This window comes from Lithobates pipiens, unplaced genomic scaffold, assembly GCF_037356315.1.
Source record: "Lithobates pipiens isolate NorthernLeopardFrog02 unplaced genomic scaffold, aLitPip1_a1.2 Scaffold_18, whole genome shotgun sequence".
NCBI lineage: Eukaryota > Metazoa > Chordata > Amphibia > Anura > Ranidae > Lithobates > Lithobates pipiens.
The window spans coordinates 354097019-354121426 of record NW_027507758.1 but is presented as its reverse complement, the minus strand read 5'-3'; the positions used below and the strand labels follow the sequence as shown (position 1 = coordinate 354121426).

At 42.7% G+C, this 24408-nt stretch overlaps 1 protein-coding gene across 1 annotated transcript in view; it reads left to right on the top strand.

Moving 5' to 3' along the window:
* LOC143986718 (uncharacterized) overlaps positions 1–24408 on the top strand; it is a 148193-nt gene that overhangs the window by 119178 nt on the left and 4607 nt on the right. The window contains exons 13-18 of the mRNA XM_077485123.1: positions 6056–6436; positions 7751–8101; positions 13628–13688; positions 17878–18072; positions 19517–19601; positions 19774–21113. Of these exons, the coding sequence (XP_077341249.1) occupies positions 6056–6436; positions 7751–8101; positions 13628–13688; positions 17878–18072; positions 19517–19601; positions 19774–21113 (2413 nt within the window). The remainder of the gene's footprint in view (positions 1–6055; positions 6437–7750; positions 8102–13627; positions 13689–17877; positions 18073–19516; positions 19602–19773; positions 21114–24408) is intronic.

Genomic DNA, 24408 nt, shown 5'->3' with positions numbered 1-24408 from the left:
CAAAGTGGGGGGCCACAGTCTGCCATTCCTGTTGCGTTGAAGGACACTGTGTAGTGACACAAGAAAAAAATATAGTAATTTTACAAATCAACATTGCATGCTGATTAGACACCCATATTTTTGGCCAAAATTAGTATAACATTTTTTTAAATGAGTATTTAAAGCCTAAAGTATAAAGTCCCCTTATGAGAGTCCTAACCCCCCCATCCCCCCATCTGATGGGCCCTTGATAAAAAATGAGGGGGGGATGTTTAGGAGAGGTAACCCTCCCCACTTGATTGAGAGCTGAATGCCTAAATAATGTGTGATACTTTGTGAAGCCCCTCCTTGGTTACACTATTGCCAGCCCACCGGACAGGTAAGAAGTGTCATAATAACTAAATGGAAGCACATTTTGACATTCTGCTATTACATAGCAAGAAAATTAATCTGTTAAAAAAATCAAAATAGCATTTGAAAGTATTGAGACAGGCTCTTACACTACATGCTTTGGTGAATTGTTCCATAAATGTTATCATGAAAAAGGTATTTAGAGTGTGTATTGGGTTGGGTCAAGTCATCAGATAGAAGATTGCTATCAGCTGAGGTAGCATTTGGGGAGAGGGGGGTTCCTAATGAGTTTGGCACAACTCCAAAAAACACTAAAAAGGTCACTTTGCATGAATTGAAGCACACACATAACATTTGTAGAGATTTTAGGGGGTGTTTAGGGGAAAGCAATACTATGGAGCTGACAAAAGACATTGTCAAGTGACTAGACTATAGTTTTAGGGGCCAAGAAGAGCATGGTGGGGAAGTTAGTGAGGCAAATCCGCATGAGGACAAAGGGGCAGAGCATATGAATTAGAGCATATTGCAATGATGGTAATTAGAGAATGAGGAAAGAAATGCAAGACATTAGCAATCATGAAATACATAGAATGTGATGTTTAAGGATAAAACTTAGCATAATATAGTCCTTCTGCAGGAGCTGAATGATGGCAGAACAGGTCTCTGGAATAATGATCCCCAGAGCCTGGGGGGAGATGCCTGTAGAGAACTTGAGGGCCTGAAGGCTTCTCCATGTCGCCAAGTAGTGCAACGTAGTGATGAGCCTCTGCTCCGGAGTGATGGCTTGCCGCATGCAGGTATCCTGCCTGGTGATATAAGGGGACAGCAAAGCCAGCAGACAGTGAAAAACGGGGTCCGTCATCCTGAGAATAATCCAGAAATGATCAGGATTATTCTCGCGGATCTCACGGAGCAAAGGCATGTGGGAGAACTGGTGACGCTGGCGCAACCAATTCTTGGTCGTCCAAACATGTTTCATCTACGTACTCATCGTACAGTTTGTGCTGTGCAGGGGCTCTTACTTTGACTTTGACACAAGCCCTTTGGCTTGTGTCAAAGTCAAAGTAAGAACCCCTGCACAGCACAAACTGTATGATGAGTACGTAGACGAAACATGTTTGGAAAACGGTCGGCTGGTCGGAACGGAAACCAGAAAGCAACGCTAAACAGTAAGGCCTGAAAGGGCGACCTGAATAGCAGAAGCAAGCAGACAGTAAAAATGCCTTTCAAAGCGTACTATACCAAGATAGAGTCCACAATGAGAAGCAAATACTTAATGACTGCACGCACTGATTATCAGATACGCAAAGACAAGCACAAACTGAAGAGCAGTAGCGATCTGAATCACTAATCTGAAAAGCGCGAATCGTCTTTCACCAAACTTCTACTAAAACACGAGATCAGCAGAAGGAGCCCAAAGGGTGCCGGACGTGGTGCTGAACTTTCTTTTTCTAGTCCCGCCGTACACGGCTTACGTCACCGCGTTCTTGGCAACCGCGAAATCAGACAACTTGGCCCGACCGTGTGTATGCAACAGTTTTGGACACAATCCGTCGGACTAAATCCGACGGGCAAAATCCGACGGATTTGGTTGCCAAAATCTCCGACCGTGTGTACGTGGGCTTATAGTATTCCGATGAATACCCATCTTGGCCTGGCACTTTATTGTTTGGTAGTTTAGTTATAATCTCCTTAATCTCTAATATAGTGAAAGGAGAGTTTAAAGAGCTTAACTCTATGGGAGATAATGAAGGGAGGGAGATTCCCTTTAGAAAATGTTCTATTAATCCTGGCGTAGCCTGGGGAATTTCAGAATTTCCGAATCTTTTCCTAAGTTGTATAAACGCTCGTAATAGCTGCCAAAAGCATCTGCAATTTCTTTGGGATTAGTAAATCTTAATCTTAACCCACTTTTGGGGTGGATCAGAAATGGAATTTTTTGTTTACTTATTTTATCTTTAAAGTCAGCTCTGTATCTGTGAGTGTTACGAATATGCTGCACTAATAGTAAACTCCTAAGGTTTCCTGAGCCTTCTACAGTTTATTACTTGTGTCTGTTGTGGGCGTTTTTTTTATTTTGAGACTCAAGGTTCTTGATGTCCCCTAGAATAGTGTCCATGCGCTGCCTCCTCTTTCTCTTTAACAGTGCACTATGTTTCATTAGTATTCCCCTAATGTATGCCTTGTGCATTAACCACAAAACAAATGGATCTACTTCTGCTGTGTCATTCTTATCAAAAAATTATTTTAACGGATTTTCAATGTCCGAGGCAATCATCAGATCCGAGAAAAGGTGTGTGTCGTTTCTTCATCTATTTGCTTTGGTGGAAAGACCCTTGCTCCCCACAATTATAGATAGGCAGGGGCGGGGGCAGGGGCAGGTCATAATTGCGACCACTGTAGTTATGCTACTGGTTATTTGGGCAGATCACCAGGTGGGGAAAAAAGCCAAAAAAGGAAAACGAATGCAGTCACCACATCTAATGATTGGTTTAAAAAATTAAAAATTTTTAAATAAGGGCATATTAAAATGTATAACCCCCCCCTCCCCCGTGCAAAAAAATTGATAAACTCATTTGGGTATTATATTATAAATAGGAGACGAGGACGAGGTCCCAGAGGTAGAGATAGTCTGCATGGGACATATTCCAGAGGGAAGTATTGGGACATTAGTGGTGGGTTGACTAAAGCACATGAACCCAAGGTAAGTATAGTAACAAGTCCTGAACACCCAAAAAGAAGATAGTATGCAACCGGATCAAACTACGTGGCATGTTCACCAATGCCAGGAGCCTGGCGGCTAAGATGGGTGAACTAGAGATACGTTGTACGAGGAGGATTTGGATTTTGTGGGAATATCAGAGACCTGGTTCAACAGCCCTCATGATTAGCTGGCAACCATTCAAGGGTAAACCCTTTATCGCAGGGATAAAGAGGGTAAAAAAGGGGGAGGGATAGGCCTATATATCAAGAATAATGTACAAGTGAATGTGAGAGATGACATCACTAAAGGAGCTATGGAGGAGGTGGAATCCTTATGGGTAGAGCTCCAGAGGGATGAAGATAAGGGGAAAATAATACTGGGCGTATGATATAGGCCCCCTAACCTAAGGGAGGAGGGGGAGACGGATCTCCTATCACAAGTTGGATTAGCAGCAAGGATGAGATGTGTTATCCTAATGGGGGGTTTTAAATATCCAGACTGGGCAGAGGGAACCACGCATTTGTCTAAGGCTCGCCAGTTCCTAAATGTCTTCCAGGACAATTTCATGGTTCAGATGGTAGATGCACCAACAAGGAATATAGCATTTCTGGATCTACTGATTGCCAACAAAACAGACCTGATCACGGATGTGGAAATACAGGGCAATTTAGGAAACAGTGATCACAGGTCAATTGGTTTCAGTATACATCACACAAATAACAAACTTAAGGGGAATACAAAGACAATGAATTTCAAAAAAGCCAACTTCCCTAAACTACGAACCTTGCTAGAAAGTATGAATTGGGATAAAATCTTAGGAACAAAGAACATGGAGGTGAGATGGGTTTGCTTTAAGATCATATTAAATAAGGGCATTAGCCAATGCATCCCATTGGGTAATACATTTAAAAGAGCGAACAAAAGTCCTGGAAGTCTTTATAAAGAATGCAACAAGAAATGTAAGGGTGCAATTAGGGCAGCTAATATAGAACACGAAAGACACATAGCAGAGGAGAGCAGCAAAAGCCCAAGAAATTCTTATGTATCTCATATGTAAACGGTAAAAAAGGGAGGACAGACCATATTGGCCCCATAAAAAATGAGGAAGGACATCTGGTTACAAAGGATGGGGAAATGGCGAAGGTAATGAATTTATTCTTCTCCTCAGTCTTCACGAGGGAATTGGGGGGCTTCAGTAACTAAAACTGCAGTGCTTATCCTCATGACACGTCACATGAAGAACCTCCATGGTTAACAGAGGACAGAATTAAAACTAGGCTTGGTAAACCTAACATTAATAAATCACCAGGATAAGGTGGCTTGCATCTGAGGGTACTTAGGGAACTCAGTCAAGTAATTGCCAGACCATTGTTCCTAATTTTTACTGACAGTCTACTGACTGGAATGGTACCAGCTGATTGGAGAAAAGCCAATGTAGCACCAATATTTAAAAAGGGCCTAAAATACATCCCTGGGAATAACAGACCAGTTAGCCTAACATCAATAGTATGCAAGCACTTGGAGGGGATGATAAGGGACTATATACAAGATTTTCATAATGAGAACGGTATTATTAGCAGAAATCAGCATGGATTCATGAAGAATTGTTCTTGCCAAACCAATCTATTAACCTTCTATGAGGAGGTGCGTTGCCATCTAGACAAAGGAAGGCCAGTAGACGTGGTGTATCTGGATTTTGCAAAAGCATTTGACACAATTCCCCATAAACATTTACTGTACAAAATAAGGTCTGTTGACATGGACCATAGGGTGAGTACATGGATTAAAAACTGGCTACACGGGCGAGTTTGGAGGGTGGTGATACCTGGGGAGTACCCGGAATGGTCAGGGGTGGGTAGTGGAGTCCCCCAGGGTTCTGTGCTGGGACCAATAATATTTAATTTGTACATAAACGACCTGGAGGATGGGGTAAACAGTTTAATCACTGTATTTGCAGACAATACTAAGCTAAGCAGGGCAATAACTTCTTGGCAGGATGTGGAAACCTTGCAAAAAGATCTGCACAAATTAATGGGGTGGGCAACTACATGGCAAATGAGGTTCAATGTAGAAAAATTTAACATAATGCATTTGGGTGGTAAAAATAGGAATGCAATCTATACGCTGGGGGAGAACCTCTGGGGGAATCTAGGATGGAAAAGGACATGGAGGTCCTAGTAGATGACAGGCTCAGCAATGGCATGCAATGTCAAGCTGCTGCTAACAAGGCAAACAGAATATTGGCATGCATTAAAAAGGGGATCAACTCCAGAGATAAATCGATAATTCTCCCGCTCTACAAGACTCTGGTCCAGTCGCACCTAGAGTATGCTGTCCAGTTCTGGGAAGCAGTCATCAGGAAGGATGTACTGGAAATGGAGCGAGTACAAAGAAGGACAACAAAGATAATAAAGGGTCTGGTGGATATTATTTATGAGGAAAAGTTGCGAGCACTGAACTTATTCTTTCTGGAGAAGAGACACTTGAAAGGGGATATGATTTCAATTTACAATTACCATACTGCACAATAGGGATAAAAAGTTTTCGCGGAAGGGAGTTTAACAAAACATGTGGCCACTCATTAAAATTAGAAGAAAAGAGGTTTGACCTAAACTACTTAGCGGGTTATTTACTGTAAGAGCGGCGAGGGTGTGGAATTCCCTTCCACAGGCGGTGGCCTCAGTGGGGAGCATCAATAGTTTCAAGAAACTATTAGATAAGCACCTGAATGACCACAACATACAGGGATATACAATGTAATACTGACATATAATCACACACATAGGGTGGTCTTGATGGACTTGTGTCTTTTTTCAACCTCACCTACTATGTAACTATATTGTGTTCATTTGCATTAAAATTAACGTTATCATTATTTTTCCTGAAAACATGCGTTTGATAAACAGTTGTGAAAATATTGTTCAAAATAAAAGAAAATAGAACTATCCTTTTATTCTAAAGGGCTCTATTGATAAACTTTAACCTACTTAGTATGATACAACATTTTGATCTCCTGTTTAGGTTCTACTACAACTTCTTCCAGAGTTTCCACTTATTTTTCAAGTACTTCCTTTAAACCATTCACTACAACCTCTAGTACCACTGCAACAGCTAACCCAACCTTCACCACCACAACGGATGCTCCAAATTATGTTACCACAGCAGTATCTAATCCAACCTCTACTATGACCACTGCATTTACTTCTACCTCTTCTGTTCCTTGTCTTCCCTCTTCCTCCTTTACCACAACCAATCTACCACATTTATCATCTACCACCAGTACCCCACCTTTTTCATCTTCAGTCACTACAACCACACTTTATCCTACCTCAAGCCCCATGGCATCCACTACAAACCCAACAGCAGTTTCCACAGCATCACGTCCTTATATATCTTCACCAGGTAAATGTTTTAAAGTACATTTGATTTTTCTGATGTAGTTTTCTCCATCTGAAGTCTTTATGCCATGTCATAAAGTGCATGTTACTCTTTTTTTTGTAAAGTTACTATTGCTTTATTAGTGAAGCCCAAAATTTAGAGGTGTCACTTTAAATATTGTTGCTTAACCCCTTGAAGACTGGCATGGTCTCCAATACAAAGAGTACCCCTGGACAGTGGCAATCATGTGAGCTGTCAAATCAGGTGTCTAATATTCTCACAAAGTCAAAATCCTCCTTGTGTATCAGCAGCTCCAGTTCTTTCATTTTATTAGACTTCTAGCATTTGTGTACATATGTGCATATTTTTCCTGCTTAATTCTGAGGCTGCAATTGCGTTCTGCCAACCTACTCGCCTTTGGTTTTGGTGTTTTGGTTATACTACCACGAATGCCCCCAATAGTACCCTCTGACCTTTACTCACTGCCAGCTATTACTTCCTCTTATCCCCCCACCCGCCATTTGGTTTACAAGTCTCTCCTGCTCTATTGCAGTCCTTCCCTATAGAGCAGGTAACCGACCAAAAAATCAGTCCAGTTCTCCAGGAACCTCAAACTCTCCTGCCTGTAACCGTTCCTCAGCAACTTGTTAAGTAGTATACCGTTACCTCTCTGGAGTGGCTCGAGGTCCTGGCAGTATTTCTGAGTAAGGATGAGCCAAACACCCCCGATTTGGTTCGCACCAGAACCTGCGAACAGACCTAAACTTCGTGTGAACTTTAGAACCCTATTAAAGTCTATGGGACTTGAACATTCAAAATCTAAAGTGCTCATTTTAAAGGCTAATATGCAAGTTATTGTCCTAAAAAGTATTTGGGGACCTAGGGCCTGCCCCAGGGGACATGTATCAATGCAAAAAAAAGTTTTAAAAACTGCTGCTTTTTCAGGAGCAGTGATTTTAATAATGCTTAAAGTGAAACAATAAAAGTGTAATATTCCTTTAAATTTCGTACCTGGGGGGTTTGTATAGGATGCCTGTGAAGGGGCGCATGTTTCCTGTGCTTAGAACTGTCCCTGCACAAAGTGTCATTTCTGCAGGAAAAAAAAGGCATGTTTGGTATCTGTTTACCTGCCACAACCCAATATTTTAAATTTTAACAAAAATTGGGTATTATATTGTGTTCATTTGCACTAAAATTAACATTATTATATTTTTCCTGAAAATATACATTTGATAGACAGTTGTGAAAATATTATGCAACTAACCTTTTATTCTACATGGCCCTATTGATATACTTTAACCTACTTAGTATAACATAACATTTTGATCTCCTGTTTAGGTTCTACTACAACATCTTCCAGAGTTTCCACTTATTTTTCAAGTACTTCCTTTGAACCATTCACTACAACCACTACTACCACTGCAACAGCAACTCCAACCTTCACCACCACAATGGATGCACCTAATTCTGTTACCACAGCAGCATCTAGTCCAACCTCTACTATGACCACGGCATCTACTTCCACCTCTTCTGTTTCTAGTCTACCATTTCTATCATCAACCACCAGCACCCTACCTTTTTCATCTTCAGTCACTACAACCACACTTTATCCTGCCTCAAGCGCCACGGCATCCATTACAAACCCAACAGCAGATTCCACAGCATCACGTCCTTACACATCTTCACCAGGTAAATATTTTAAAGTACATTTCATTTTTCTGATGTAGTTGTCTTCATCTGAAGTGTATAAATACCTATTATGCTGTGTCATAAAGTGCATGTTACTCTTTTTTTTATGTTACTCTTTGCTTTATTAGGGAAGCCCCAAATTTAGAGGTGCAACTTTAAATACTGTTGCTTAACTCCTTGAAGACTAACATGGTCGCAAATACAGGGAGTACCCCTGGACAGTGGCAATCATGTGAGCTGTCAAACCAGGTTTCTGATATTCTCACAAAGTCAAAATGCTCCTTGTGTATCAGCAGCACCATTTCTTTCATTTTATTAGCTAGACTTCTAGCATGTGTGTACATACCTTTTAATTTTATTCAAGTGCATATTCTTTTCTCCTTAGTTCTGAGGCTGCAATTGTGTTCTACCAACCTACTCGGCTTTGGGTTTTGGTGTTCTGGATATACTGCCACTAATTCCCCCAATAGCACCCTCTGACCTTTACTCACTCCCAGCTATCACTTCCTCTGATTCCTCCCCCTCCACCATCTAGTTTACAAGTCCCTCTAACTTTATGACTATTTTTTGTCCATCTTCAACAGAGCTGAACCCTCCCTATTTAAGTGCAGCCCTTCCCTGCTATAGAGTAGGTAACTGACCGAAAAGTCAGTCCAGTTCTCCAGGAACCCAAAACTCTCCTGCCTACACCAGTTCCTCAGCAACTTGTTAAGTAATCTTCTGTTGCCACTCTGGAGTGGCTCGAGGTACAGGCAGTATGTCTGAGTATACCACCTTGAAGGTCATTTTCTTCAATACAGCTCCTAAGTCCCAAAAAAATTTTTTTAGGATGCTCCATCTCCCTCTAACATTGTCATTGGTTCCAATATTTACCATGACAACTAGGTCCTTCCCTGCCCCAACCAGCAATCTGTCCATCAGAGAGCATAGTAAAACGTGTTTACTACAAGTCCTGGAAAAAAAGTATGGGAACTCCCACCTCAAAATACAAAATGTGTGTATATATAGCCTTTACATCAGGGTCCGCAGGGTTCCCACTCTGATGTAAAGGGGAATGCCGGGAACTCTGCCCCCAGTGTTCTCTGTATCCTTCACTCCCCCCCAGTAATGTCCTCTGTCCCCTTCACTCACTCCCCCAGTAATGTTCTCTGTCCCCTTCACCCCCCCAGTAACATTCTCTGCCTCCCTTCACTCCCCCCTCCCAGTTATGTCCTTTGCCCCCTTCACCCCCAAATAATGTCCTCTGCCCCCCTTCACCTCCTCCCCGGTAAGGTCTTCTGCCCTCTCACCTCCCCCCGAAATGTCCTCTGCCCCCTTCACCCCCCCCCCCAGTAATTTCCAGTTCCTGGAAGAGTGGGGGCTGGTGAGATCTCAACTGACCTGTCAGCGAGATGATGAGGTGACAGCGGTGTGGTGCTGTTCCTTCATTGACCATGAGGTGGCAGCGGTGGCCCCGTAGAGCAGAGGCTAGGTGGTATCGGTAGTAGTGAAGATGTGTGCGGCAGCAGGGGGGAGGAATTGGGAAGCAGAGTGGAATGGGGTACACCTGTGACATCACACACGAGGCATGCCGATTCTATGAGGTTTGCCATTACACTGGGACACTCACAGCCGGTGTTTGGGACTCGGGAGTTGTAGTTTCCTCCTGCGCTGCTCACTTCTCTCCAGTCTCCACACACAGCCACCAGGAACTTGAGCGCAGTCCGGACTACAAATCCCGGAATGCAGCGCAGCAGACTGCCCTCCCAGCTCAGCCCGCCCCTGTTCAAAGGCAAGTCATGCTAAAGGGAACTGCATTCCTGTTGTGGAAAAAGTACAGGAACTCCGGTCCCATGCGTTCCCGCAGGACTTGAGCCCTGCCTTATTCTATATCTATATATGTAATATGCAGCTTGGGCTGCAGAGAAAATGACTTTCTGCAGTTCCTTTCCCTGTATCAAAAAGAGACGTCAGGGGTCTGATATCCCACTAAAGCCTCTAATGTCAAACCAGACCTCTGATAACTGATAATTGCCTGGCCATATGAGTTAAAATGGAGCACAGGGTCTGACAGCAAAAAGGTTAAAGCTATGCCGGGCTTTCGGTATATGTATATAACTGTTTGTTCCAACAACCGGCTTCTGATGGATTGTGTTGCTGGAAAATAGGAATGAGCCCAATGCTCGACTGTTTGCCGAACAGCGAACAATATCCGCTGTTCGTGGCAAATTCGAGAGATGCCGAAACACGTTAAAGTCTATGAGACACTAACATGAAAAGTCAAAAGTGCTAATTTTAAAGGCTTATATGCAAGTTATTGTCATAAAAAGTGTTTGGGGACCCGGGTTTTGTTTTGTTTTTTCGGGAGCAGTGATTTTATTTAATTCTTAAAGTGAAACAATAAAAATTTAATATTCCTTTAAATAGTGTGTCTATAGTGTGCCTGTAAAGTGGCGCATTTTTCCCGTGTTTAGAACAGTACCACAGCAAAATCACATTTCTAAAGGAAAAATTGTCATTTAAAACTGATCGCGACTGTAATGAATTGTTGGGTCTCTGCAATATGGATACAGATAATTGAAAAAAAGACCACAGGGCCCCCCCCCCCATTAGCAGGCCCTTTGGAATATTAGGTGGAACCCCGAATCAAGAGAAAAAAAAATTGTGTGGGGGTTCTGCTAAAATCCATACCAGACCTTCAGGTCTGATATGGAAATGAAGGTGAACCATGTGACAAATGAAAAAAAAAAGGTACAAAAATTTGGGAAAAAAATACTGCGCTAAAGAAATCTCTCAACAATCAGTCTAGATCTAAAGGCTGTGTTTGATACAATGTGATACACACCTATAAAGCATATAAGTCAGGAATTTCAACCGCGCTCACAATTACAAAAATCTAAAAAAATATATCTAAAACCTATAACAGAATAATATGTATACACTATAATTAGTCAAAAGTTATAATACAAAAACCCAACTAAGTGAATAATAAAAATATACTCTATAACTCATACAGTAAACAAGTGTATAAAAAAATATATATATATAAAGTGCTCAAAAATTATATATAAGCAACAGTTCCTCATAAAGACATAGTCATGAGCATACAGTGATAAAGTGCACAGAATTTTTGAGAACAATCAGAAATATTATGAATAGAGTGCTCAAAAATTATATGTAAGAAAACAGTTCTTCATCAAGATGTAATCGTGGGCATAACAGTCCAATAATCATAAGTGTTTCTTCTCAAGAAATCCGATGCAGGTGCAAGAGAGAGAATTTCCTTCACCAACACCGTGCTGATAAATGGTAAAAATGCGCGCTTACCAAATCCCAGAATCAGAAAGGCATTTTATATCAGAAATCTTAAGGGTCATCACACAGGGACATCACCTCGTTTTCACGTGGTTGGACCATTCATAAAAAGCAAGCAAAAACTCCCATAGCGTAAAACCATAAACCAAAATCTTTTATTCCATAATAAAAAACATACTCACAAACATAAAGGTCAAATCAGCGTTAAGAAAAGCCGGCCGGCAAAGCGAAAGCCCAAATGTCACATGATTTGCGTCAAGCACGTCAAGACCACCCATCAAGTGACATTTGGGCGTTCGCTTTGCCGGCCGGCTTTTCTTAACGCTGATTTGACCTTTATGTTTGTGAGTGTGTTTTTTATTATGGAATAAAAGATTTTGGTTTACGGTTTTACGCTATGGGAGTTTTTGCTTGCTTTTTATGAATGGTCCAACCACGTGAAAACGAGGTGATGTCCCTGTGTGATGACCCCTAAGATTTCTGATATCAAATGCCTTTCTGATTCTGGGATTTGGGAAGCGCGCATTTTTACCATTTATCAGCACGGTGTTGGTGAAGGAGATTCTCTCTCTTGCACCCGCATCGCATTTCTTGAGAAGAAACACTTATGATTATTGGACTGTTATGCCCACGATTACATCTTGATGAAGAACTGTTTTCTTACATATAATTTTTGAGCACTCTATTCATAATATTTCTGATTGTTCACAAAAATTCTGTGCACTTTATCACTGTATGGTCATGACTACGTTTTTATGAGGAACTGTTGCTTATATATAATTTTTGAGCACTTTATATATATATATTTTTTTTTGTACACTTGATTACTGTATGAGTTATAGAGTATATTTTTTATTATTCACTTAGTTGGGTTTTTGTATTATAACTTTTGACTAGTTATAGTGTATACATATTATTCTGTTATAGGTTTTAGATATTTTTTTTAGATTTTTGTAATTGTGAGTGCGGTTGAAATTCCTGACTTATAAAAAAAAAAGGTGTAGGGGCACCCCAAAACCCATATCAGACTGTTCAGGTCTGGTATAGATTTTAAGGGGTACCCTGCACCAAAATTTTAAAAAATGGCATAGGGGTTCCCCCAAATGCATACCAGACCCTTATTCTAGCACACAACCTGGCAGGAAAAGAGGGGGGTGTGAGAGTGCCCCCCCTGAACTGTACCAGGCCACATGCCCTCAACATGGGGAGGGTGCTTTAGGGTAGACCCCAAAGCACCTTGTCCCCAAGGTGATGGGGACAAGGGCCTCATCGCCACAACCCTTGCCGGGTGGTTGTGGGGGTCTATGGGTGGGGGGCTTATCAGAATCTGGAAGCCTCTTAACAAAGGGACCCCAAGATCCGGGCCTCCCCCCTTTATGAATTGGTAACGGGGTACAAATGTGCCCCTACCATTTCATAAAAAAGTGTCAAAATGGTAAAAAAGACAAGACCCAGCTTGGGACAAGTCCTTTATTAAAAAATAAAAAAATAAAAATGTCCCACAAAGTAAGCTCACGCCGATCGACGGACCAAAAAAGAGAAAAAAAAAAGCTGCCATTTGTTCCACCTACTGGTCGAACTAAAAAATTTAATGTGTATACCCAGCTTTATTGTTTGCTTCAAAGTGGAGGGCCACCCTGAAAAAAGAAAATACATTAAAAATTTGAAAAAAATATATTTTTTTTTTACTTACCAGAAATGCCTGTTGCTAGGCACATCCTCCTAATCTGCCTCTTCCTCCTCCGCGGAGATCTTCTTTCTTCTCTCCTCCGTGCGGTGTCTTCTGGGTAATGGGTTGCGCTGTGTTCTGGGAACTGTGTGTCCCAGAACACAGCTTGTCCCATTCCCAAAGTGCTGCGTGACTTGCGCATGTGCAGTAGGAAACAGGCAGTGAAGCCGCAAGGCTCCACTGCCTGTTTCCCTTACTCCAAAATGGCGGCGTCGGGACCCGAGACCGAGGGACGGGTCAGCCTCAGGCGGCTGACATCGCGGGCACCCTGGACAGGTAAGTGTGCTTATTAAAAGTCAGCAGCTACAGTGTTTGCAGCTGCTGACTTTTCATTTTTTTTTTCAAAACAGGCCCTCCTCTTTAAGTTACCCTTTGCTTCATTAGGGAAGTCCCAATCTAATTTGAATTGCATAGTTTGAATAGTTTTTGTTGACAAAGTATGACTTGTTTCAACATACTATTCTTTTGAACATTTCTGCTGTTAATTCATGTTTTTTTTATAGATCAAACTACTACTGCAACCACTAAAATGGCACTTTCTTCAAATACACCAGATGAATTGTGGTTGTTTTATGTATTTTGCGAATACCATATTTAGAGTCTTTCAACTTCAGTCAGTTGAGATTCATGCAGTATACGTGAAATAATATTTTGATATGACAACATCTGCACAAAGCATGGATTGGATACATATTTATAAATGCAATTTTACATGTTTGGTTGAAGAAAACATGTTTGTATCGTTCAGTTTATTTAAAATAAAGGTTTACATTGATGCATTTTGCCTTTTCCGATGGGAAATGTTCGATGAGAGCTTGTTGTCGGAAATTCCGACCGTGTGTATGCTCCATCGGACATTTGCTGTCGGAATTTCCAACAACAACTGTTTGAGAGCAGGTTCTCAAATTTTCCTACAAAAAAACTTTTGTTGGAAATTTCGAGCGTGTGTACACATGTCCGCGGCACAAAATTCCCTGCATGCTGAGAATCAAGTACAAGACGGAAGCGCTCATGTCTGGTATAACTAGCATTCATAATGGAGCACATTCGTCACGCTGCAAATTTCTAAATATTTCAATGCATTCTTTTCTTCTTTATAATGCTAGAATAATGAAGTTGCTTTGCTGCTGATATTCACACACACAGTTCTGACAAACTGATTTCTTTATTATTTCTCGTGATCTCCTGAATATTTTTTTTTCACCAGATCTTCAGATTAATGTTTATAATTTTTTTATCAAGATCTCCTGAATTTTTTTTTTATCAAGATTTCCTGATTTTTTTTTTTATAGTGATCTCCATAATATTTTTTTGTCATTTTGTGTATCAAGTTACCACAACACCATTACTATCCTGTTTTTTTTTAACCTCAAAGAGGTTGGTTGGTGTTGGTGTCCCTTGTTAATTTGACATTGTATTTTTGAAATGTACCTACCTACTCACAAACAAACTGTCCTTTTTGAACTAAAACACATAGTCAAGTAGTTGTTAAAAAAAAAAATTATTTATTATGGGTAATAACAAAATAAAGAGGAAGGCAACGCTGGATAATCTGTTGAGATTGGCAAAGCCTTTGTACCCCAGGGCACACATCAATTATTTTACAAGCAAAATTGTTAACCTGAGGAGTACATTTAATAGGCAACACAATCCGGTCCAGGACTCCGAGAGATCGGGAGCAGCAGCAGATGACATATATGTCCCCAGGATGTGGTCTTACAACAGCCTGTGTTTTTTACCAGACCGAACATAGGCCATCACTTTCAAGACTTCCTTGCACACTTCCTTCCAGGCTGTGGTTGTGGTGTTGGAGTTGTGGCAGGAGGAGGAGTAGGGCCCAACTCACATACATGACTTTTGTTTGTGAGTTTGCCCCTCACCCCCTTATTTAGGGCCTGAAAGAAGACCTCCTCACAGATGAGCCATTGACCTACCTCCATGTCTTGCATTCTATTGGCCGTCATACACGCAAAGGCTTCCTGGACATTAGGACTCTGAGTGTTTGTAAGGACATCAGTAGCCTGCCGAATCAAACCAAACGCTGACTCCTCCACCTTCCTCCCCTTCCTGGGCCTTTTTGTTGGAAGGTGGAGGAGAGGAACCTGCGATTCGGTCAGGCTACTGAGTACGGCTACCTCCTGGCTGCCACTTTCCATGACCACCCCCTGGCTGCCACTTTTCATGCCCTCCTCCTGGCTGAGACTTTCCTGTGTATGAAAATGGTACATAGTTTTAGTTTTTTAGTCATCAATCACACATAATTTTGAACTCATGATTGTTACAAATTGAATGTTAACAAATAGAAAAGACTATAACTCTGACCCCAGCATTTTTCATTCTTGTCCCAATCATTTTTGGCTACTACTGTCTATTGATATGTAAACCACTTTGTTAAATCAGAATTTAGTGATTAATAATAAAATCTAGTTAACAAAATTACATTTTTGATAAGAAATATGTTGAATAATGCTATACCTGGCTCAAGCTGGGCTCCTCCACATCTTCTTCCTGGGTAGAAGGCCCAGGTTGTACTTCTGAAGCCTCAGCTGAGGCTTAAGGAAGAGTGGAAGGAAGGGTTGAGAGTGATGGCCTGGGTTAACTCTGGTCTGACAAAAAACGCAGTCTGTCATAGTACCATAGCCTGGGGACATAAATGCCATCTGCTGCTGCTCCGGATCTCATGGAGTCTTTGCCCTTTTTTGCTCCCTATTATTATATGTGCTCCTCAGGCCACCAAATTTGCACTTCAAATAGGTGATGTCTGCCGTGGGAATAACCGGCTTCACCAATTCCAAAAGTTGATCCAGCGCCGCCTTCCTCTTTATTTTGTTATGCTACTCCGTGCTCTGCTCACAGATTGTATGTACGACGCACGCATGTTGTGCTTTATCTACACTGCGCATGCATGAAACTCTGCCCCTGACCTTCTTTCTAGTATATACCCTGCCCCTTCTCTTTCGGCGCAGTGGCAGACTGCATGGCGGAGAGACAACAGGTACATGATATTATCAGCAACGAGGAGGATGAGGAAAGGCTGGAGCCAAAAATATCCCAATCCAGGAGGAGACGATAGTGGACATCTTGAAGTGGGCCAACTATGACGGGATATATGGACCGTACAGCAACCCAAATCTGCGAGGCCACGATCATGACTAAAGTTTTCAGAAGTCTTCAGAAGAATTTTGGGGTACGACAATTCAAGGATCAGTTGAGGAAACACTGGTCAGACCTCAAATTGAGGGAGCAGGATCAGTACAAAAGGATCAAGAGTGCTGCAAAAAAGTAAGTATTTTGATGTGTGTTCATATTATTATTACTTGCATGCTGCTCCATGTGCTTTTCTTTACTGTTGTACATTTTAAAATGGCATTTGGAACAGTAATCGTCATTCACAGTAAACATTGTTCTTTCACGGTAAACATTGTTTGTTCACACTAAATATCATTTGACCCTTAATACGATGTTTTTGGAAAATGCAGGTTAATGACATTTGTTCAGGCCTATTTGTACTAAAAGAAGTTTAATACATTGTTGTCTAGATGTGTGTGTAACTATAATAAAATGCAAACTTAATTCAGTGTCAGGAGAGGACACTCAGCAGCTGTTTACACATCTGGATGCAGGAGCACTAGTGTGGGACACCAGAACACCCTTTTTAGGGTGTCCCATGCAGGTGCTCCAGTGGATACTAGGGGTCTATCCATCTGTGAAACTTTAATAACAAAAAAAAGGTAAGTATTCCAGTTTTTGAAAGGGAAAAAAATCTTTATCTTGGAACTCTGCCAAAATAGACAATTGTACAACACTTTCAAGCAATGTTTCATATTCCTATTTCTTGCCTCAAATATCTGTGTGCTAAGTATATCTTATTTTTTCTTCACATAGGGGAGAAAAGAGATGGGACATCTGAGGACACCAAGAAGACCACACCTCCTAAAGAAGGGGAAATCCACACACACCCTGAAGAAGATGTGGAGGGAGGAGAGGTTCAGGATTTGGCCAAAATAGTGACCACAACAGGTCAGTGTCAGAGACCACAGCTTCAGGTTATAGATGTATGCCTGCATATTTATAATACATGGAAGGTTATTTACTAAAGGCAAATCCACTTTGCACTTGGAAGTAAAGTCACTGTAGATCCAAGGGGGATATGCAAGGAAAATAAAAAAAAACAGCATTTTAGCTTGCACATGATTGGATGATAAAATCAGCAGAGCAGGCGCATGCGCGAGGGATCCAAGATGGCCGCCAGTGCCTGATCCTCCGCGCCACGCCGGACCAGGGGAGCTTACAGGACGGTGAATTCCTAGCCAGGAAGGGGACACTACGAGGCCCTTGTCCCCCGATAGCCCAGGGATCCCCACCGTATGTCCGCTGCAGCGACCAGGCGAGATCTCGGGCCGCAATTCGAAGCGGCCTCCAGAGCGGGGTGTACCAAGATGGCCGCCGCGGCCGAAGCACACAGACAACGTGCAGCACACAGCGCGGAACACGGCGCTGAACACAGGCAAGTGCTATCCCCGGCCATCCTGAATTATACTCCCACAAACCAGGGGAACTTTCCCACGCACGGAGCCCCATCTCCGGCCTCCACAGAGTCCTTGATAGGCATGTCTATGGCAGACCAGGCCTTGTCTCCTGCGGAGGATTGCAGGCCTTCATTCCAAGGCCCCTTCTTAGCAGAACAGTTCCCTCAGGAACAAGACTTGTCCACAACAGACCTTTTTATCAAACTCTCGTTGTTACTTGAAAGGGGATTGGCCTCCACGGCAGCGAAAATTACTGGGGAGATTAAATCTGACCTACAAAACATTGGTCAAAGAATAGAAGCTATAGAATCTAAGCTTGATGTTACGGCCGCAGTTGCCAATCAGAACTCTGACTTGATACATTCCATGCAGGACCAGTTGGACACAGCGCTATCGCGAATTGACGACCTTGAGAACAGGTCGAGACGTTATAACTTCAGAATCAGAGGGCTGCCGGAATCCATCACAGACGTGACTGCTGCCACCCAAGACCTGATCAAATCGTTATTGCCCAATATTGATCCTCAGCGACTGGAGCTGGATAGAGCCCACAGGGCCCTGGGCCCTCCCAGGAAAGATGGCCTGCCCAGAGATGTAATAGTTAAGCCGCATCACTATGCAGTAAAGGAGGAAGTAATGAAGCAGGCCCGTATGGCCCCACAGGTGACATGTCAAGGTCATGTGATTCAAGTGTTCGCAGATCTGGCGCCGTCGACCATCCAACGCAGACGTGCTCTGAAACCACTTCTGAATGTTCTTATTCAGAAGGACATTAAATATAAATGGGCATTCCCCTTCGCAGTTAAGTTCGCACATATGGGAGCAAACTACTCCTTCGCCAACTTTTCCTCTGGTGAACAAATCCTTCTACGTCTGAAGCTTATCTCCCAAGATGCCGGCATGGACACATCGGCTCCTCCACCTCCGTCGGCAAAAAGACCCCCCCCGATCAGCCCATCAGTTCCGCTCTGGTCCAAATCCAAGTCTCGACGCTCCGGTGACAATGGTCACACCTGAAATTCTTTGATCAAGTTCATTTTCTACTTCTCCCGTGATCAGAGTTGGTCGCGCAACTCGTCTCTCATCTGGTTGACTGTTCCTGGGTATCCGTACCCCTGAAACCTCCCATGTTTGGGAAAAAACTTGTGTCTCCTACCATACCACCGGAACTCCTCTGTCTCCCTATTTCCCACCTTTTTGTGGCTTTTGTTTTGAGTTTGTTGGATACTAGTTTTTTTCTTCCTCATGGTACAAGAGGTTTGTCTTCATGGTACATGAACGTAAGCTGAACATGACTGTTCGAATCAGATACGAGGGGAAGGGGAGGGAAAAGGAAAGGAGAAATAGAGGAAAGAAAAAAGTGTGGGAAAAGAGAAAGGAAAAGGAAGGGGGAAAAATTTCTGTTTTGGGTTTTTTCTCTTTTTTTTTCTGTATTTTTTATATACTATTTGCTCCTTTATGGGACTACTCCCATGAGTGGTCCTCATGTTTGCAACACAAGTTAATGTTTTATCCTTTGTTTCATGTATGTTCCTGGTGGTATTTTCACATTTTATTTCTTCAAGCCGTCTTAGTGTTATGCTATTTACATTTTTCAGAAACCCCCTGGTCCGGGGCGGTACACATGTGCCTCTGCCTACCCCCTGCAACCCTTCGGGATTTCAGGGGCTAGGACTTCCGAGAGCATGCTCTCGGCGATTTTTCTTTTCTCTTTGGAGATTTCTGACTCTGGAGCTTCTCTCTCCCCTCCGGAGTCAGGTGCTTTTCTTGGGAGACTACTTTCTACTCTCTTCCCTTCCCCCCCTCAGGTAGAATGATTTGTGTTTGCTATTCTGCCCTCACTGTTTGTTTTTCGATTAGCAGGTTCTTCGCTATTAGAGATGGTGCTAGCATGACTCTCTTCGAAAATGGAAATCTCCTCTTAGGTGCCAGAAATTTTCTACTACTGGTAGGTGAAGATGTGTGTGCCCGAGTTCCGATCCTATGCTCCCATGGCTGATACCATTCCTAAGCTGTTGAAGCTAGCTTCTCATAATGTGCAAGGGCTAAATTCTCCCCTTAAACGCAAGAAACTATTCAGCCTATACAAATCCCTTAGACTGGATATTTTATTTCTACAGGAGACGCATTTCCCGAGCCGGTACAGCCCACCTTTCCTGCATGCCAACTATCCCCAATTTTTTCTTGCGAATGCCGAGAACAAGACAAGAGGAGTTGCAGTTCTCCTGGCGAGAGACTGTAACTTCACTCTGACCTCTGTTTTCAAGGACCCAGATGGCAGGTTTATCTTAGTGAAAGGCCTTGTGGAAGGGCAACTGTATTCTCTGATTTCATACTATGCCCCTAATAAGGGGCAAGACAAGTTTTTTGTGAAACTCTTCCACACCCTTAACCCTATGCTCGAAGGTAAAGTGATTCTTGGGGGGGACTCTAACGTAACTTTTGAACAGGAACTAGACAGAACTAGACCCTTAGGGCAACAGCTTATTCGTCCACGCAAAGTCAGCCACAGAATAGCAAAATTATTACACTCTCAGGGCTTAACTGATGCATGGAGGGAACTAAATCCGTCCACTAGAGATTACACGCATTACTCTGCTCCCCATAACACATATGCTAGGATTGACCATCTTTTTGTTCAAAGTCATGCGCTCCCCGCTGCTGAGCGCTCTTTGATAATAGACACGGTCCTTTCAGATCACGCGATAGTAGCGCTGTATCAACGCCTCACCTCCCAATCCACGGGCTTTAAGACTTGGAGACTTAATGAATCCCTCCTGACAGACCCTAGCAGAATCCCCGAGTTAGAATTAGCCCTACAAGATTACTTCAAACGCAACACTCCTAAAGATACTTCTATGGAGACAGTATGGGCGGCGCATAAGACAGTGATTAGGGGTGAATTCATAAAGCTGGCCACTCACCTAAAAAGGGAAAGAACCTCTGCAATCACCAGATTGGAACTGGAATACGCAAATCTCAGAGCGGAACATAAAAAAAAACCCCTAAAAGAGAACATCCCACAATTGGACAAAATAAAGCTAGAACTGAACCTAGCCCTCACGACCCGTGCGGAGAAAAGTATCAGATGGAGTGGGAATAAATTTTACACTCAAAAGGATAAAATAGGTTCTATGCTTGCCTCTAAACTATCCCCCAAACAGAGAGCGCACAGTATGCCCCACATCAGATTACCAGGGGAGGGTCTTTCGTCTAATCCAACGAAAGTCCTGGAAGCTTTCCAAATTTTCTACTCCGATCTCTACTCCGCTCCTAAGACTGACCCCTTAGATGACATCAACTCCTTTTTAGACACGTTACCGATTCCTCGTATCTCTAATGCACACCGGGAAGTCCTCGAAGCCCCCTTTACAGAAGAGGAGGTTCTTGCAACTGTGAAAGAACTGAAAAATAACTCAGCCCCTGGACCGGATGGGCTATCTAACGCCTATTACAAAAAGTTTGCAAATATTTTAGCACCACACTTGGCCAAATTTTGTAACCATAAAACCAAAGGAGACCCGCTTGATCCTCTTCTTAACTTAGCTTTTATCTCTGTAATTCCCAAGCCGGACAAGAATCCTGAAATTGTAGACAATTACCGCCCAATCTCACTCATTAATTGCGACCTTAAGATCCTAACTAAAATGTTAGCAAACAGACTAGCTTCTTTCATATCCATATACGTCAATAAAAATCAGGTGGGGTTCATCCCCGGACGACAAGGGCCAGACCAAATCCGAAGGGCTATTGATATCATTTCGATATTACAATCGAACTGGGACGGTGGCCCTAAACAGGAAGGTATGCTCCTTTCGCTAGACTTAGAAAAAGCTTTTGACTCGGTCTCCTGGAACTACCTCCATTTGCTCCTGGACAGATGGGGATTTGGGGATAGGTTCATGGGGCTGATCAAATCCTTATATTCCACTCCTCAAGCCAGAATACGGCTTCAGGGTCACTATTCAGAACCTATTCAGATAGCACGAGGGACCAGGCAGGGGTGTCCTCTCTCCCCGCTGATTTTCGCCTTAGCAATTGAAACTCTGGCTATAGCACTGAGGGAGAATCATAACATAAAAGGAGTAGACTGCGGATCGCAAACGCGCAAATGTGGCTTATATGCAGATGATATTCTTCTGTTTATTACTTCCCCTATCACCTCCCTTCCAAATCTACTTCAAACCCTGGGAGAGTTCTCTAAAATCTCTGGCCTACAAGTGAATTATAAAAAATCCCTGGCGATGAATATTTCGCTGAAACAACAACTGGTTATTCAACTGCGTCAGTCCTTTCCTTTCGAATGGAATGACACAGCCATCAAATATCTGGGAGTGTACTTAACACCTAAAATCGAATCCTTATATAACGCTAATTATCCCCCGATGATAGCTAAGTTAACCTCAGATCTTAAAACTTGGGTCGGATACAATTTATCACTGTTAGGAAAAATTAATTCTATCAAAATGACCCTCTTGCCTAGACTCTTATATTTATTTCGTTCCCTGCCCATTCCTATCATCAGAAAGCATCTGAAGGTATTCCAGAGTAAGCTACTTAAGTTTGTATGGGGTAAAAAGGGGTATAGGATACCCCAAAGTGTATTGTTTCATCACAGGAAGAAAGGAGGACTCGGTCTTCCCAACCTCCATTACTACTTTATAGCCGCTAGACTATCACAGATTTCGATTATTTACTCCAAGTTTGAAAAGCCAGATTGGGTTGGGATCGAGAGACATGCTGCCCCACGTCACACTTTAGACTTTTTATTGTGGACCTCTCCTAAGGAGAGACCCCCGATATTAGCACCCACTCTATCACACTCTCTAGCCCTTTGGGATAAGATTCGCAATTGGGACTCCATCTCATCTTCGTCCACTCCGTTAGCACATCTGTTTAATAACCCGGCTTTCCCCCCAGGTCAAAATATAGCTGCATTTAAATGGTGGCTGAACAAAGGGCTGTACCGGATCGGGCACTTCTTTTCTGGGTCTGGACCTCTCCCTCTGAAACACTACATTAAAAAGCTAGAATTGCCACAGTCGGAGCGGTTCAGATTCCATCAAATCTCCCACTTCCTACATTCTATCTGGCCCGAAAAACCTTTTCCTCCTAGTTTCACAGAATATGAGACATGGTGTGGTCAGGGCCCGGAGCAGAGGGGAGGTATCTCTTGCATATACTCTTCAATGACGCAGCCCAAATCTAAGACATCGGTTATGACCAAATGGGAAGAGGATCTCCAGTTTAACTGGGAACTGGAATCCTGGCACACGGCGATCTCGGTGGCCTACAAAGGGATACTAAACACGTCTTTAGTAGAAGCTAGTCTAAAAGTTATTCTACGATGGTACTACACCCCGGCTAGGCTGGCCAACATATACCCTTCTGCTGATCCGCTGTGCTTCAGGGGTTGTCACCTCAGGGGTACTCTGGTCCACGTGTGGTGGGAATGTCCCCGGTTAAGATCATTTTGGGTGAGAATTTTTAAAATTATAGACGGGATCGCTGGGTGCCGGGTCCCCCGGTCCCCTACCATTGCTCTTCTTAACGCTCCAATCATCAAGATCCCCAAGCATTCCATGAGTCTGATCAGATTTATTCTAATAGGAGCCAAACTCACCATCGCAAAAGCTTGGAAACAACCCTTAGTTTCGGTCAAGGCAGCTAAAAGGAAAGTCTCCTGGATCATGGCTCAAGAGAAAATTGCTAGCATTATATCTGATAAACGTGATAAATTTGACATTGTTTGGGAACCTTGGGCTAGGCTCATGGGCATCCCCCTATTCCACGCCCCATTGGGGCTATGATCATCAACTATTACTCATAAAGCATCAGATCTTGGGTAGATAGCAAAGTCCTTTGGTTTATTTATGACTCATTCTACTGGATCCCCCTCCCCCTTACCTTTCCCCCTCTTTTCCTTTTCTTCTCCCTTCTTTACTTCTCTTTGTGGTTATGTTTGGCTTGTATGGCCGACATTTGAGCTTAAATGTTCTCTTTTGGTTTTTGTTTGTTTTTTTTCACATGTCTTTATTATGATGTCAGATATGATCCGTTGGGTGGGTTTAGGGGTGGGGGGATTGGCCTCCTACTAATGGGGGCCCTCTGGCTAGGTCCCTCACTCGGTACAGCATGATCTCGCAAGGGGTACCGGGTGGCCCAGGGACCACTAGGGTGTTCTCCTTACCCCAGGTCATGGAATTTGTAGGGGACTTCTGTAGAATGTTTTTTTTCCCTGAACGGTGCTCTACCTTCAAGAGTGCTGGTATATGTCAGGTTCCAGGACCTTGATAACCCTAAGTTGGTTAGATCAGTCTTGAAAAGACATTGTTTTCCTATGTTCAAATATTTGATGGTGCATGGTTCAAATGCTTTGTTAAATAATCTGCTGGCCATGTGGGCCTTTCTTTTGTAACATAAGCTGTTTTCAAAAATAAAATATTTTGAAAGTAAAAAAAATCAGCAGAGCTTCCACTCATTTCAGATCTACCCCTTAGATTTAGAGCAACTGCACTTCCAAGTGCGCTTTCAGTGCACTTTCAAGTGTATTTGCATTGCAAAGTGGATTTGCCGTTCATAAATAACCCCCATGGTGTGTTTTTTTTATTTTTAGGTGATGTGGGGGATGTTGTGGAAGAATAAACTCATTTCACCAGTGTAAGTGCACACATCCTCATCGGGGAGATCGTGGTGTGCAATCGGGAATTGGAGAAGATAAAGAAAAACATCATATTGATATTGAAAAAAAGACT